This window comes from Pristiophorus japonicus, chromosome 5 (genome assembly GCF_044704955.1).
Source record: "Pristiophorus japonicus isolate sPriJap1 chromosome 5, sPriJap1.hap1, whole genome shotgun sequence".
NCBI lineage: Eukaryota > Metazoa > Chordata > Chondrichthyes > Pristiophoridae > Pristiophorus > Pristiophorus japonicus.
This window is the reverse complement of record NC_091981.1, coordinates 21533303-21545023: the sequence shown is the minus strand read 5'-3', so window position 1 is coordinate 21545023 and position 11721 is coordinate 21533303. Positions and strand designations below refer to the sequence as shown.

The following is an 11721-nucleotide window of genomic DNA, read 5'->3' as shown; positions in this document are numbered from 1 at the left end:
CATGCTAAAGAGTAAGTGGCTGAAATTGATATGTGCCCCAATTGAGAGCAGTAACCTTCCAGGGCCGGGACTTTTAGCCCCCACCGCGGAGAATTGCCCTTCCACCCGGGAAGGATGCAGAACGCAATCTTGCGCGCTCCATTTCCTCTGGGGGCGGTAACCGGGGCGCTATCAGGGCAGGGAGACAAGCGGTTAGGTGGATTCTCCGCGCAGTGCTGACGCGCTTCAACGCCCCTCTCCGTCGCTTAAAGGGGAGGGCCGCTGCACACTGTGTGTGGTCTCCACTGGGCCACCAGGGCAGCGTGTGATCGGGCCACCAGCCCGGCTACCCAAGATGGAGTGAGAGCTGCACGATGGCGGCCCGGAACACACTGGAGCCACCATTGTCGAGCCGCCCCCGAGAGAGGATGTCGGCCAGCTTCGCAACCTTTGAAGCTGGCGTTGACATCCACTCATGCCAGCCTTGCAGCCCATGGTCCGGTGAGGGGTCTCCGTGCATGGCGATGATGTCATCACCTGTTGGGCAGTGACCCGGGGCACTAACTGCGGGCCGTGGAGTTGCCGTGGCAGCAACTCCGCAAACTCCCGGAAGGCGGTAGTGCCCCCCCACGGCGAAAACTGTCTTGCACCCAGTTAGCGCCCCCCCCCCTCCCCCAGAGGCACTAGCGGGGCTATAAAATGGGCCAATTTCACCCCCTAAAGATGTATTAACATTTTGGGCATAGAACCTTTCTGTAGAATCCTGATGTAAGATATACATCCAAAACAATAACCTCTTGTTTTGCTTTGTGGGCGCTGCTGTGTACTTCTTGCATTTCTGCTTCTGTTGAATGTTTATAATCTAGGTTTCAGGATTTGTAGCTGCATTTTAGGATTGTATCCATTCTTCTGTGAAAGCTGCAAGTCGGTGGCTTCGACTGTGTCCCAGGGACCATTTGATTATTTCAGTCTACTTTTATTCCTCGCCCCCAACCTGATATTTATCTAGCTACTTTTATTTTTGAAGTTAAGTGATGCGAACTCAACTGCTTTCGATGGGATTAAGTACCATCAACTGGCAATCGTATGTCACAAAGTCACCACTCCTTATACCCGATTTCACCCCGAGATTGCCAGGAACGTTAGTCTGCAATTAGAGTCTTCAATCAGCTATCCCATTACCCCTCCAGTATAACTTACTTTTTAAAAACATAAATTTCTAAAGATGTTGGGGTTGGGAGGGAGGAGGGACAGGATTATTGCTGGAAAAAGCTACGGGCATGCATTCCAGAAATACTTGTACTTAGAAGAAAATATTGAAGTATTTTTCACGGTCCAATCAGTTACTAAAAATGTGTTTCAGTGAAGAACCATGAATGATGCAATCGCCCCATTCGTCATAAACTAATAAGCAGAGACTGGAATGCAGTTCAAAGATGTTATTTCAAACATATTTTTCTGGAAATGCCGATCGCCAGGATTTACATCTGCTCATATTTGGAGCAGGACATAAACAATGCGTGAGTTTAATTGCCATTTTTAAGAACGTTTAGTAGACAAACTCATTCAAAAGTCGTAAATAGCCAGCATTCTTACATACATTCTTAGGGTTAGGAAAAAGGAAATTGAAATGTCCCAACAAAAAATGTGATGAGATACTTTTCTGAAGACTAAGTGGATTATTGGATCAGTTAAGTCCAAGATCCAACCCGCAGTCTGACCTTAGTCAACACATCTCAGCCAGAGCAGCAGTAAGGTTGCTGTATCTGTCCTCAGCACCCTGACCTGGGTTGAGGGCAAGAGAAACAGCCAGGGTCCCAACTCATGATCACTACAAGAACCTAGAATTTTCAGGAACAGGAAGAGACCAGGTGGCAGGCCTTTAAGGAATCCCACACAATTTTGAGTCAATGACTGAAAAATAGGACAGGCTCCCATGTGGGCGTGAGATCCTCCCAATTGTTGCACAAAGGCAATCCATTACACCCATGTGTAGGGGCAGCAAAATCGATCCCTCTCACTCCACAAATGCATCCAGTTGTTTCTTGAACCAATTTGTAACTTGTAATAAATTCCACAACTATCACTCTTTGAATAATGTTCCATTGGCTCGGAATTTACGGGGCTATGATGACGCACGCACAGCGCAAGCAGTCATAAGTGCTGTGGATGGCCCCACAAGTTCCGGGATTCCGCACGGGGCAGTGTCCAGGTACATAGATCATTAAAATGTCATGAACAGGTACAGAAAATAATCAAAAAGGCTAATGGGATGCTGGCCTTTATATAGAATACAAGGGGGGTAGGAGTTATACTGCAGCTATACAAAACCCTGGTTAGACCACACCTGGAGTACTGTGAGCTGTTCTGGGCTCCACACCTGAGGAAGGATATATTGGCCTTGGAGGGAGTGCAGTGTAGGTTTACCAGAATGATACCTGGACTTCAAGGGTTAAGTTACGAGGAGAGATTACACAAATTAGGGTTGTATTCCCGAGAATTTAGATGGTTAAGGGGTGATCTGATCGAAGTTTTCATGATATTAAGAGGAACAGATAGGCTGGTTGGGGAGTCTAGGACTAGGGGCGTAGTCTAAAAATTAGAGCCAGACCTTTCAGGCGTGAAATTAGGAAACACTTCTACACACAAAAAAGGGTGGTAGAAGTTTGGAACTTTCTTCCGCTAACGGCAATTGATGCTAGATCCATTGTTCATTTTAAATCTGAGATTGATAGCTTTTTGTTACCCAAAGGGATATGGGGCAAAGGATATAGAGTTAGGTCACAGCTCAGCCATGGTCTCATTGAATGGCGGAATAGGCTCAAGGGGCTGAATGGCCTCCTCCTGTTACTATGCCCACGTGATCCCAGGGACACTTGCGAACTGCATGAGGCCCTGGGATACGTGGGCCTTTACGCTTGCAAGCCGAGGACCAGAGCAGTCCGAAGCTCTGGAGACACAAGGCAAGTATGTAGGTTTCTTACAGTTTGCAGGTGTATGCGGGCAGCAAGCCTCTGACCGCAATTTCCAGGCCATTATTTCTATTATTCCTCATTTTTAATTTTGTACATGTGTCCCAATATTTGAACCCTTCACCGTAGTGAACAATACGTCAAGATCAATCGACAGCTCCTTCACAATTCTGAAAACTACCAATCAGAGCACCTCGAAATCACCTCTTTCCCACAGAAACCTTTCCTCATAATTTAAAATCCCGATACCCAGAACCATCTTTGTTGCTCACCGTCATGCCCTTTCATATGCACCTGTATACTTCCTACGATGCTACTCAGTGATGGCTGGGGAATGTGTGAATGAAAAAGAAAAAGGCTTGGGTTTATGTAGCGCCTTTCACGACCACCGGCCATCCCTGATTTCAACTTCACCTGACATCCGTTTACAGCCAATGAAGTACTTTTGGAAATGTAACGAATATCAGGTGAAGTCAAAATCAGGGGCAGCTGTGATTCCCCTCCACAAATAGCCCGTTGGCATTCATTGTCTAGGTTCATACATGACGGTTTGTCTTTAGGGAAAGTTATTGCACGATGTCCATGCAACCATACCCCAACAAAAGTCAAAACCTTCAGGGGAGGAGGTGAGAAAAAGGTGGAAGACTGGATTAAAGAAAGAATATGCATAATCAAATGACACACAGTGCAAGGGGGAAGGGGAAAGTCTATTCATGATTAACAGCTAATGACATTTCACATGGGAAGGGTAGCGTAGTGGTTATGATACTGGACTAGTAATCCAGAGGCCTGGACTAATAATTCATGAAACAAGAGTTCAAATGAATTAAAATTAAATTAAAAAGCTGGTGCCAGTAATGGTGACCGTGTGACTACTGTATTTCTTCTTGTTAAAAACCCATCTGGTTCATTAAGAGAAGGAAGTCTGCCATCCTCACCCAGTCTGGCCTATATGTGATTTGGCAAAGTCTGGCCAATTTGTAATAAGAACTCAATGAAGCAACAAACAGAAATGTGTTTGACTCTTAACTACCCCCTGAAATAGCCCAGCTAGCAACTCAGTTGTACCAAACTGCTATGACAAAGTCACTGTGGGAGCACCTTCACCACACGGACTGCAGGGGTTCAAGGCAACAGCTCACCGCCACCTTCTCAAGGGCAATTAGGGATGGGCAATAAATGCCGGCCTTGCCGGCGACGCCCACATCCCATGAATAAAAAAAACACTATTTGTTGTCAGTTAATCAAACTACTATAACAACACCAGGGGCCTTGTCTCAGGCAATCCCAATTTGTAATAAGAACTCAATGAAGCAACAAACAAAATCTTCGCGCAATCACTCAATGTAATTGCATATAGATGTAGGAAGCAAAGAAATCTTTAAAGAAAATGATCAGCATCTCAAAGCAGTGTTTCAGATAACAGGAGTTCCTCTTGCCTGCTCCACAACATCTTGAAACTAATTTCACTGCTTCACCCAGCACACACACACAATATTGTTTCCCTCAACATGGGGTCACTTCAGGATTCAGTGCCTCTTTTCCACAGGAAACAAGTTCTTGAACTTAAATTCTCGATATCCAGAACCATCTTTGTACCTTATCAAATGCAACTAGAATAGAAACCAGACCTTCCCATCCTGGGTTCTTCTTTTGAAAATGTCAGTGCGTCGAAATATTAGAAAACGATGGTTTCCTTTAAGGAGGATGAGGCATTACTTCATGGCTGTTTAACTATTACAATGTTTGCAGCGTTTTTGTAGGCTTATATTGCCAACTTTCTCTCCATTTCTCCTGAAAACACCGAGTCTGGTCAGTAGTTCTCCAGAATCTCACTGAGTCAACTATTCTTCATGTATGGGCTTGGACAGTGAGCATCAGGGGGCTATTCATCACAGGGGGCATCACAGCTGAGCTCAACTCTGTTCCTACCCAACACCACACGTGCACACTTTCCAAGAGTTACTGGATGGTGATCAGGCGTGGGAACCCAGGAATCCCCTCCAAAACCAATCACAGTGCCCCAACAGGCTATGGTAGTGTAGTGATTATGGCACTGGACTAGCGACACAGAGGTTGTGAGTTCAAATCCCACCATGGCAAATTATGAAACGGAAATTTAAAAAAATCTTTGTGAGCTGACATCAGAAAACAAAAATGAGCTCAAAACCATTTGGATTGATCTAAAAACTCAACTGGTTGATTAACATCTTTCAGGATTAGGACTCTGCCGCTCCTACCTGGTCTAACCTTTACGTGACTCCAATACCATAATGTCCTCTGAAGTGGCCAAGCAAGCCACTCAGTTGTAAAACCAATTATCATTTTTTGAGACGCTAAACCAAGGCGATGGCTACTCTCTCAAATGGATGTAAAAAGATCTCACAGTACTATTCGAAGAAGAGTAGGGGAGTTCTCCCCGCTGTCCTGCACAATATTTATCCCACAAGCAACGCCTAAAACAGATGAACTGGTCATTTATTTCACAGCAGTGGTAGGAAAAATAATGGAATCCCTACTAATGAAGAAAATAGAAGAACATTTAGAAACAAAATGTAATAAATAGTCAGCATGGATTTCAAAAGGGAAAGTCTTGCTTGACCAACCCGGTAGATGTAATTTATCTAGATTTTCAAAAGGCCTTCAATAAGGTACCCCATAATAGACTAATGAATAAGGTCAGGGAATGCGGAGTCAGGAGACAAGTAGCAGAATGGATAGCTAGCTGGCTTCAAGGCAGAAAGCTGAGAACAGGGGTAAAGAGTAGCTATTCAGAATGGCAGAAGGTGGGATTGGTGTTCCACAAGGACGGGAGGAGCATGGACTGGTTGGGCCGAATGGCCTGTTTCTGTGCTGTATATCCTATGTACGTTGTTTTAGAAATCAAAGAAGGAATGCATTTCCGATGCCTCGTTGGATAAATGCACTGCACGGTGTGACGTTAACCTATAAAAAACTGCAAGGTTCCAGGATCCATCCCTACTCTATGTTGAATTAGTTGGAGACTAACTGAGGAAACCTGAAGTTTAAAAAAGGTTCCTCAGAAGGCTCAATGGGTGAAATTCACTGCCTGATGTGATATCGAGCCACGTAGACCAGAAAGGTCACAGGGAACGCTAGCTGACGATATGAGGACATTAAGCCAATTCGGCAGGTTTCCGAAAGTCATCGGGAGAGGTTCCAGTGATCGATTGGGAGATCTACGAAATGCCGGTCATGTGGAGGCCACCATATCTTTATTTTCTTAATGTGGCCAAGTGCCAACTGCGCGCTGATAGTGGAGAGAACTAAAGTAATGCAAGAGGCTCTGGAGTTGTTTCAGAAAATCAGAAACAACAAAAGGTGCTGGGTCTTGGCCAACTCCAAATCCATGGACAACGGGGGCTTGAGTCTTTTAGTATTCCAAAAAAGATGCTGGAATCAGCAAATTAGTATGCAAATGTAACTTTGCTTCAGAATACTAAATGCAGCCTTACAGAGCTACTGAAAGCCAGGCTTCAACAAAACAAACCTACACAAACACAAGAAACATTTCCAGAAAAATGTAAAAGGCCAAGGGGAAAACGTAATGGTTTAGCAGGTTCTCATGGCCACGTCGAGAGAGTTAATAATTGAAACTAGACAGCTGTACTTCATTTGGCATTGGAATTTTTACATTTCTTTGCCTGGATTGAGGCACCAGAGCTCAGTACAAACACCTATTCACGCCCCGACCCACAGCTCGAGAATATACTGGCCCCAATTGCCGCATTTCTTGTGTTACCATGTCACCGTGTGCTTCTCTGGATTTGCAAGTGAAGTATTAGTGATCAACTGTGCTACAGGGTGTTCCTCTTTGGCTATACCACCTGGGCTGCAAATTTAGCTCAAATATTTCAACAATTAAGTTGTGCATCTGCTTTCAATCCAATTCTTTAGCTACATGTATGGTATTCCAAGAAACTTAAAGGAACTGACTCTGCAGTGAAGCCAAGACAGACAGCAGAGAGCAGGGGTAAAGAGTAGCTATTCAAAGTGGCAGAAGGTAAGAAACGGTGTTCCACAAGGATCAGTGCTGGGATGGGAGGAGGCTCGAGTGGAGCATGGACTGCTTGGGCTGAATGGCCTGTTTCTATGCTGTTACCCTATGTAATCCTATGTACGTTGTTTTAGAAATCAGAAGAAGGAATGTATTTCCGATGCCTCGTTGGATAAATGCACTGCACAGTGTGAAATTAACCTATAAAAACCCGCAAGGTTCCAGGATCCATCACTACTCTATGTTGAATTAGTTGGATGCTAACTGAGGAAACCTGAAGTTTAAAAAAAAAGTTTCCCTAGAAGGCTCAATGGGTAAATTCGCTGCCTGATGTGATATCTAGCCACACAGACCAGAAAGGTTACAGGGAATGCTATCTGACGATATGAGGACATTAAGCCAATTCGGCAGGTTCCGAAGGTCACCGGGAGAGGTTGTAGTGGTCGACTGGGAGACTTGCTAATCAATAGAATGGTCAAATCATGATATATTTTTCTTACAGAATGAAGATATTAGTCTAGAAGCTCCTTTTGACAATATTAACAGGGTTATACTTCACACATTGGTATGACATTCCTCTGTCAGCTAGTTTAATGTTAACACATTTATTTTGCATGGGTTAATGCGTTTGTTAAGTTAACATTGAAAGAAGAACTTGTATTTCTATAGCAGCACCTTTCACAACTGCAGAAGGTTCATCAGACTGATTCCCGGGATGGCAGGACTGACATATGAAGACAGACTGGATCGACTAGGCTTATATTCACTGGAATTTAGAAGAATGAGAGGGGATCTCATAGAAACATATAAAATTCTGGCGGGATTGGACAGTTAGATGCAGGAAGAATGTTCCCGAAGTTGGGGAAGTCTACAACCAGGGGTCACAGTCTAAGGATAAGGGGTAAGCTATGTAGGACCAAGGTGAGGAGAAACTTCTTCACTCAGAGAGTGGTGAACCTGTGGAATTCTCTACCACAGAAAGTTGTTGAGGCCAATTCGTTGGATATATTCAAAAGGGAGTTAGATATGGCCATTATGGCTAAAGGGATCAAGGGGTGTGGAGAGAAAGCAGGAATGGGGTACTGAAGTTGCATGATCAGCCATGATCATATTGAATGGTAGTGCAGGCTTGAAGAACCGAATGGCCTGCTCTTGCACCTATTTTCTATGTTTCTATGTCCCAAAATGCTTCACAGCCAATGAAGTACTTTTGAAGTGCAGTCACTGTTGTAATGGAGGGAAACGCAGCAGCCAATTTACGTACAGCAAGCTCCCACAAAAGCAATGAGATGAACTAACCATTGGCCAGGACAACGGCATAACTGCTCTTCTTCGAATAGTGCAGTAGGATCTTTTACATCTAACAGAGAGGGCAGACAGCGCCCTTCGTTTAACGTCTCATTTGAAAGACCGCACCAACATTGCAGCGCTCCCTCAGTACTGTACTGAATTGGCAGCCTAGATTATATGCTGAAGTGTCTGGAGTGAGATTTGAACCCGTGACCTTCTAACTCAGAGGTAAGTGCCAGCACCGAGTCAAGGCTGACACCCAAGTAGGAACATCATGCCAACTCATTAAGTATTCCTGAACTAATATTGCCAAATTGTTGCTTCAGGAAAAAATGCATCACTAGTACCTCACGGCCTATTGGTTTGTAACTTTGTTTAAATGTCGTTATTAGTTTACTTGTAATTAATTGCATTTGTTGAGAACTCCAGATAATAATGAAATTAGCAAAATCCAAAACCAATTAAGTTTTCTATTGCGAGCAACTAGCTGTTATTCAATTGCAGGCTGTGTGGTGATGGAAACATTTCAGAGCTCTGAATGATGCAATAGTGGAAACTTAAACTAACAGTTGGACCATCAGAATGAGCGACGAGAAGTAAACCTGGCACAAAGCTGCAGAAAAAGCCAAACGTGATTCTATCCAGCTCTGTTTTTAGATGCAAGTGTTGCAGTTACGGAACATAGCGGCAGGCTTTTTTTTTAATTGAGAGAGTCATTTTCATTCTCTGATTTGTAAGTATTTTTTAATTTCTCTGGCCAGCCTTACTGCAAACATTGTCGTTATTAAATTAAACCCACCACTTCAACTCTCCCTTGAATATTAAGTAAACAGGGGGTAACGTTGGGGTTGAGCAAGCTCAATTGCGACAGATCTGAATGGCTGGAACACACAGATGCTATTTTCTGGAAGCACAAGGGGTTGTACAGTTAACTTTCTCACAGCTCACAGGCGCATTCTAACTTGGACATACCAAAGCTCCTTTCAGAATGTTAACAATGTTGGACGGTACCTCTAGCCATCAGTGAGTTTAGTCAGTGCTGCCAGCTCCTTCAGTGCTGAGATAATAGCAGCAGGCCCAGCTGACCCATTTAAAAACAGGATAAAAAAACAATCTCGAGCCTGCAGATGTGCGATCTCGCAGATTCTTACGATTTGCCAGATTGCAGGATGTCGGGGGCTGCTACAAAATGTTCTGCTGTGAATGGCTCCACTCCAGGGGCTGTTTGCCCGCTCTTTAATGGCTCTTCCAGCTCCTTCTGGTGTTTCTTCAAATGTTTTTGCAAAAGTTGCTTGTCAGGAGAGGAGTAGACACATAAGTGGCACCCGAACGTCTCCCCCGTGTGATGCCTACGCACGTGAAGGTCCAGGCTCTTCTTTTGAATGCTGCATAAGAGAGGAAGGATCAAAGCCAATTAAACTTGTGACTTCAATGTATCTTTGTATTTGCGTCATTTATATTATGCAGAACCACTTTGGAAAGAAGCAGTCCCTGGTCTCTGAAATCTCCCCTGTTGATTCCAAAGCAGCGTGGTGGCACAAAGATAACCTTGCACCTGCGCGTGTCCAATTCTTTAAAAGTTCCGATTGCGACTTTGGCTAGCTGACTGTCAAGATTCGCTGCTGGCTGGAAAAGATCTGTGCAGCCTGACAATGCAAGAACAGCATTGGCAGGCTGAATGGCCAGAAAAATGGCAGGCTGTGACATTAACTGTTTTGCAGATAACAAGATTAGCCTTTACACGAGTTCCATTTCATTTAATTAACCAGTTTATTAGCCCACGGCAATTAGGAAGGTGCTACAACTTCACGCAGTGACAGACCAGTATAGTCCAGCCAGTCTCATTGCTATCTTTAATCCTTCCTGCAAAGAAGAAACACTGATGGTAAAATATATACATTGCGCACGCAGAAAATCTAAACATTCACACCTATTCATTAATATTTCTGAAAAGAAAGACTTGCATTTACATAGCGCCTTTCGCAACCTCGGGATGTCCCAAAGCGCTTTACAGCCAATGAAGTACTTTTTGGAGTGTAGTCACTGTTGTAATGTAGAAAACGCAGCAGTCAATTTGCGCACAGCAAGGTCCCAGAAACAGCAATGTGATAATGACCAGATAATTCTGTTTTTTTTGTTAGTGATGTTGATTGAGGGATAAATATTGACCAGGACACCGGGATAGCTCCCCTGCTCTTTTTTGAAATAGTGCCATGGGATATTTTACATCCACCTGAGAGAGCAGACTGGGCCTCGGTTTAACGTCTCATCCGACAAATGACACCTCTGACAGCGCAGCACTCCCCCAGTACTGCACTGGAGCATCAGCCTGGACTTTTGTGTTCAAGTTCCTAGAGCGGGACTTGAACCCAGAACCTTCTGACTCAGAGGCGAGGGTGTTACCCACTGAGCCACAGCTCTGCTTCTGACACAGTAGTTTATTCGTTGCTATTTTTAATTTGGAATAATTTCTAACTGGTACTTTAAAGACCATTTTTCACTTGTTTGGGCAGCTGTAACATGTAAATATACAATCGAAAGCAAGCCCAACAGGCAGGGTTTAAAATCCAAACTTCAGAGTTAGATAGAAGCAGTTCCATTTTGAAAGATTTCTTTTTCCATGAAATGTCCCCTCTTTCTCATTTAGATTTACAACACTCACCTATTCTTAAGTTCCATTAATTTTCAACACATAGCTCATAATTAATTTTCATTTGATCAGTCACTTTTCATTTACAGCTGCCAATTGAGTTTTTTTTCATGTAATTCTCTGCACACACTTTTGTTGCCACCATGTAACAAAAAGTCAACAGCAAGTTTGCAAAAAAATTAGAAAGAAAACCTCAAAAGAGAGTCAAATCCACTGTTCTCTCTTTACCGATGTGAGCAATGGTTTTGAGGGAACTAATTGTAGCCTAATTCTACGGGCAGAATTGTTCACCTATCAGCACTTCGATTACTGCATAAAAATTACCCCCCCTCCTCAGTCACAGTTCTGTCGGTGAAACTGAAGATGAACAGTAACACTAATCTACAGTGTGCAAAAATCACAGGAGAGTCATTAAAGTAGATTCAGAAGTAACAACAACAAAATCATGAGATGCTTAGGTTGCTATGCGACACCATGTCCCCATTCCCTTGTTAACATTTTTGGGTATATGGCTGTTCCCCCGATACAATTCTTGTTTTATGAGCAATAATTTTTATGCAATGTTCATCTTTTATTATCGCTCCCATTTTGCTGGTGTTTTAGAGCCCCGTGCTTTGAGTACGGAAGGCCCCTACTCCCAAAGTGGCAACGGTGAATAGGAGGGAACGCACGAAACAACATTTAAAAAATAGAGCAAAGGACTCAGGGCAGAGCGAGAGGAAAATAAAGGAGCATGAGAATAGAAACAGACAGCAAAGGAAACAGTGAGTAAAACGAGAGCAAGAACGTACACAAGAGCAAGTGTGCAACTT

The 11721-nt window shown here is 43.7% G+C and overlaps 1 protein-coding gene across 1 annotated transcript in view; it reads right to left on the bottom strand.

Moving 5' to 3' along the window:
• Positions 1 to 658: 658 nt before the first annotated feature.
• LOC139264233 (zinc finger protein 431) overlaps positions 659 to 11721 on the bottom strand; it is a 59161-nt gene continuing 48098 nt past the window's right edge. Inside the window, exon 7 of the mRNA XM_070880373.1 lies at positions 659 to 9644. Within this exon, the coding sequence (XP_070736474.1) occupies positions 9407 to 9644 (238 nt within the window). The 3' untranslated portion in view covers positions 659 to 9406. The remainder of the gene's footprint in view (positions 9645 to 11721) is intronic.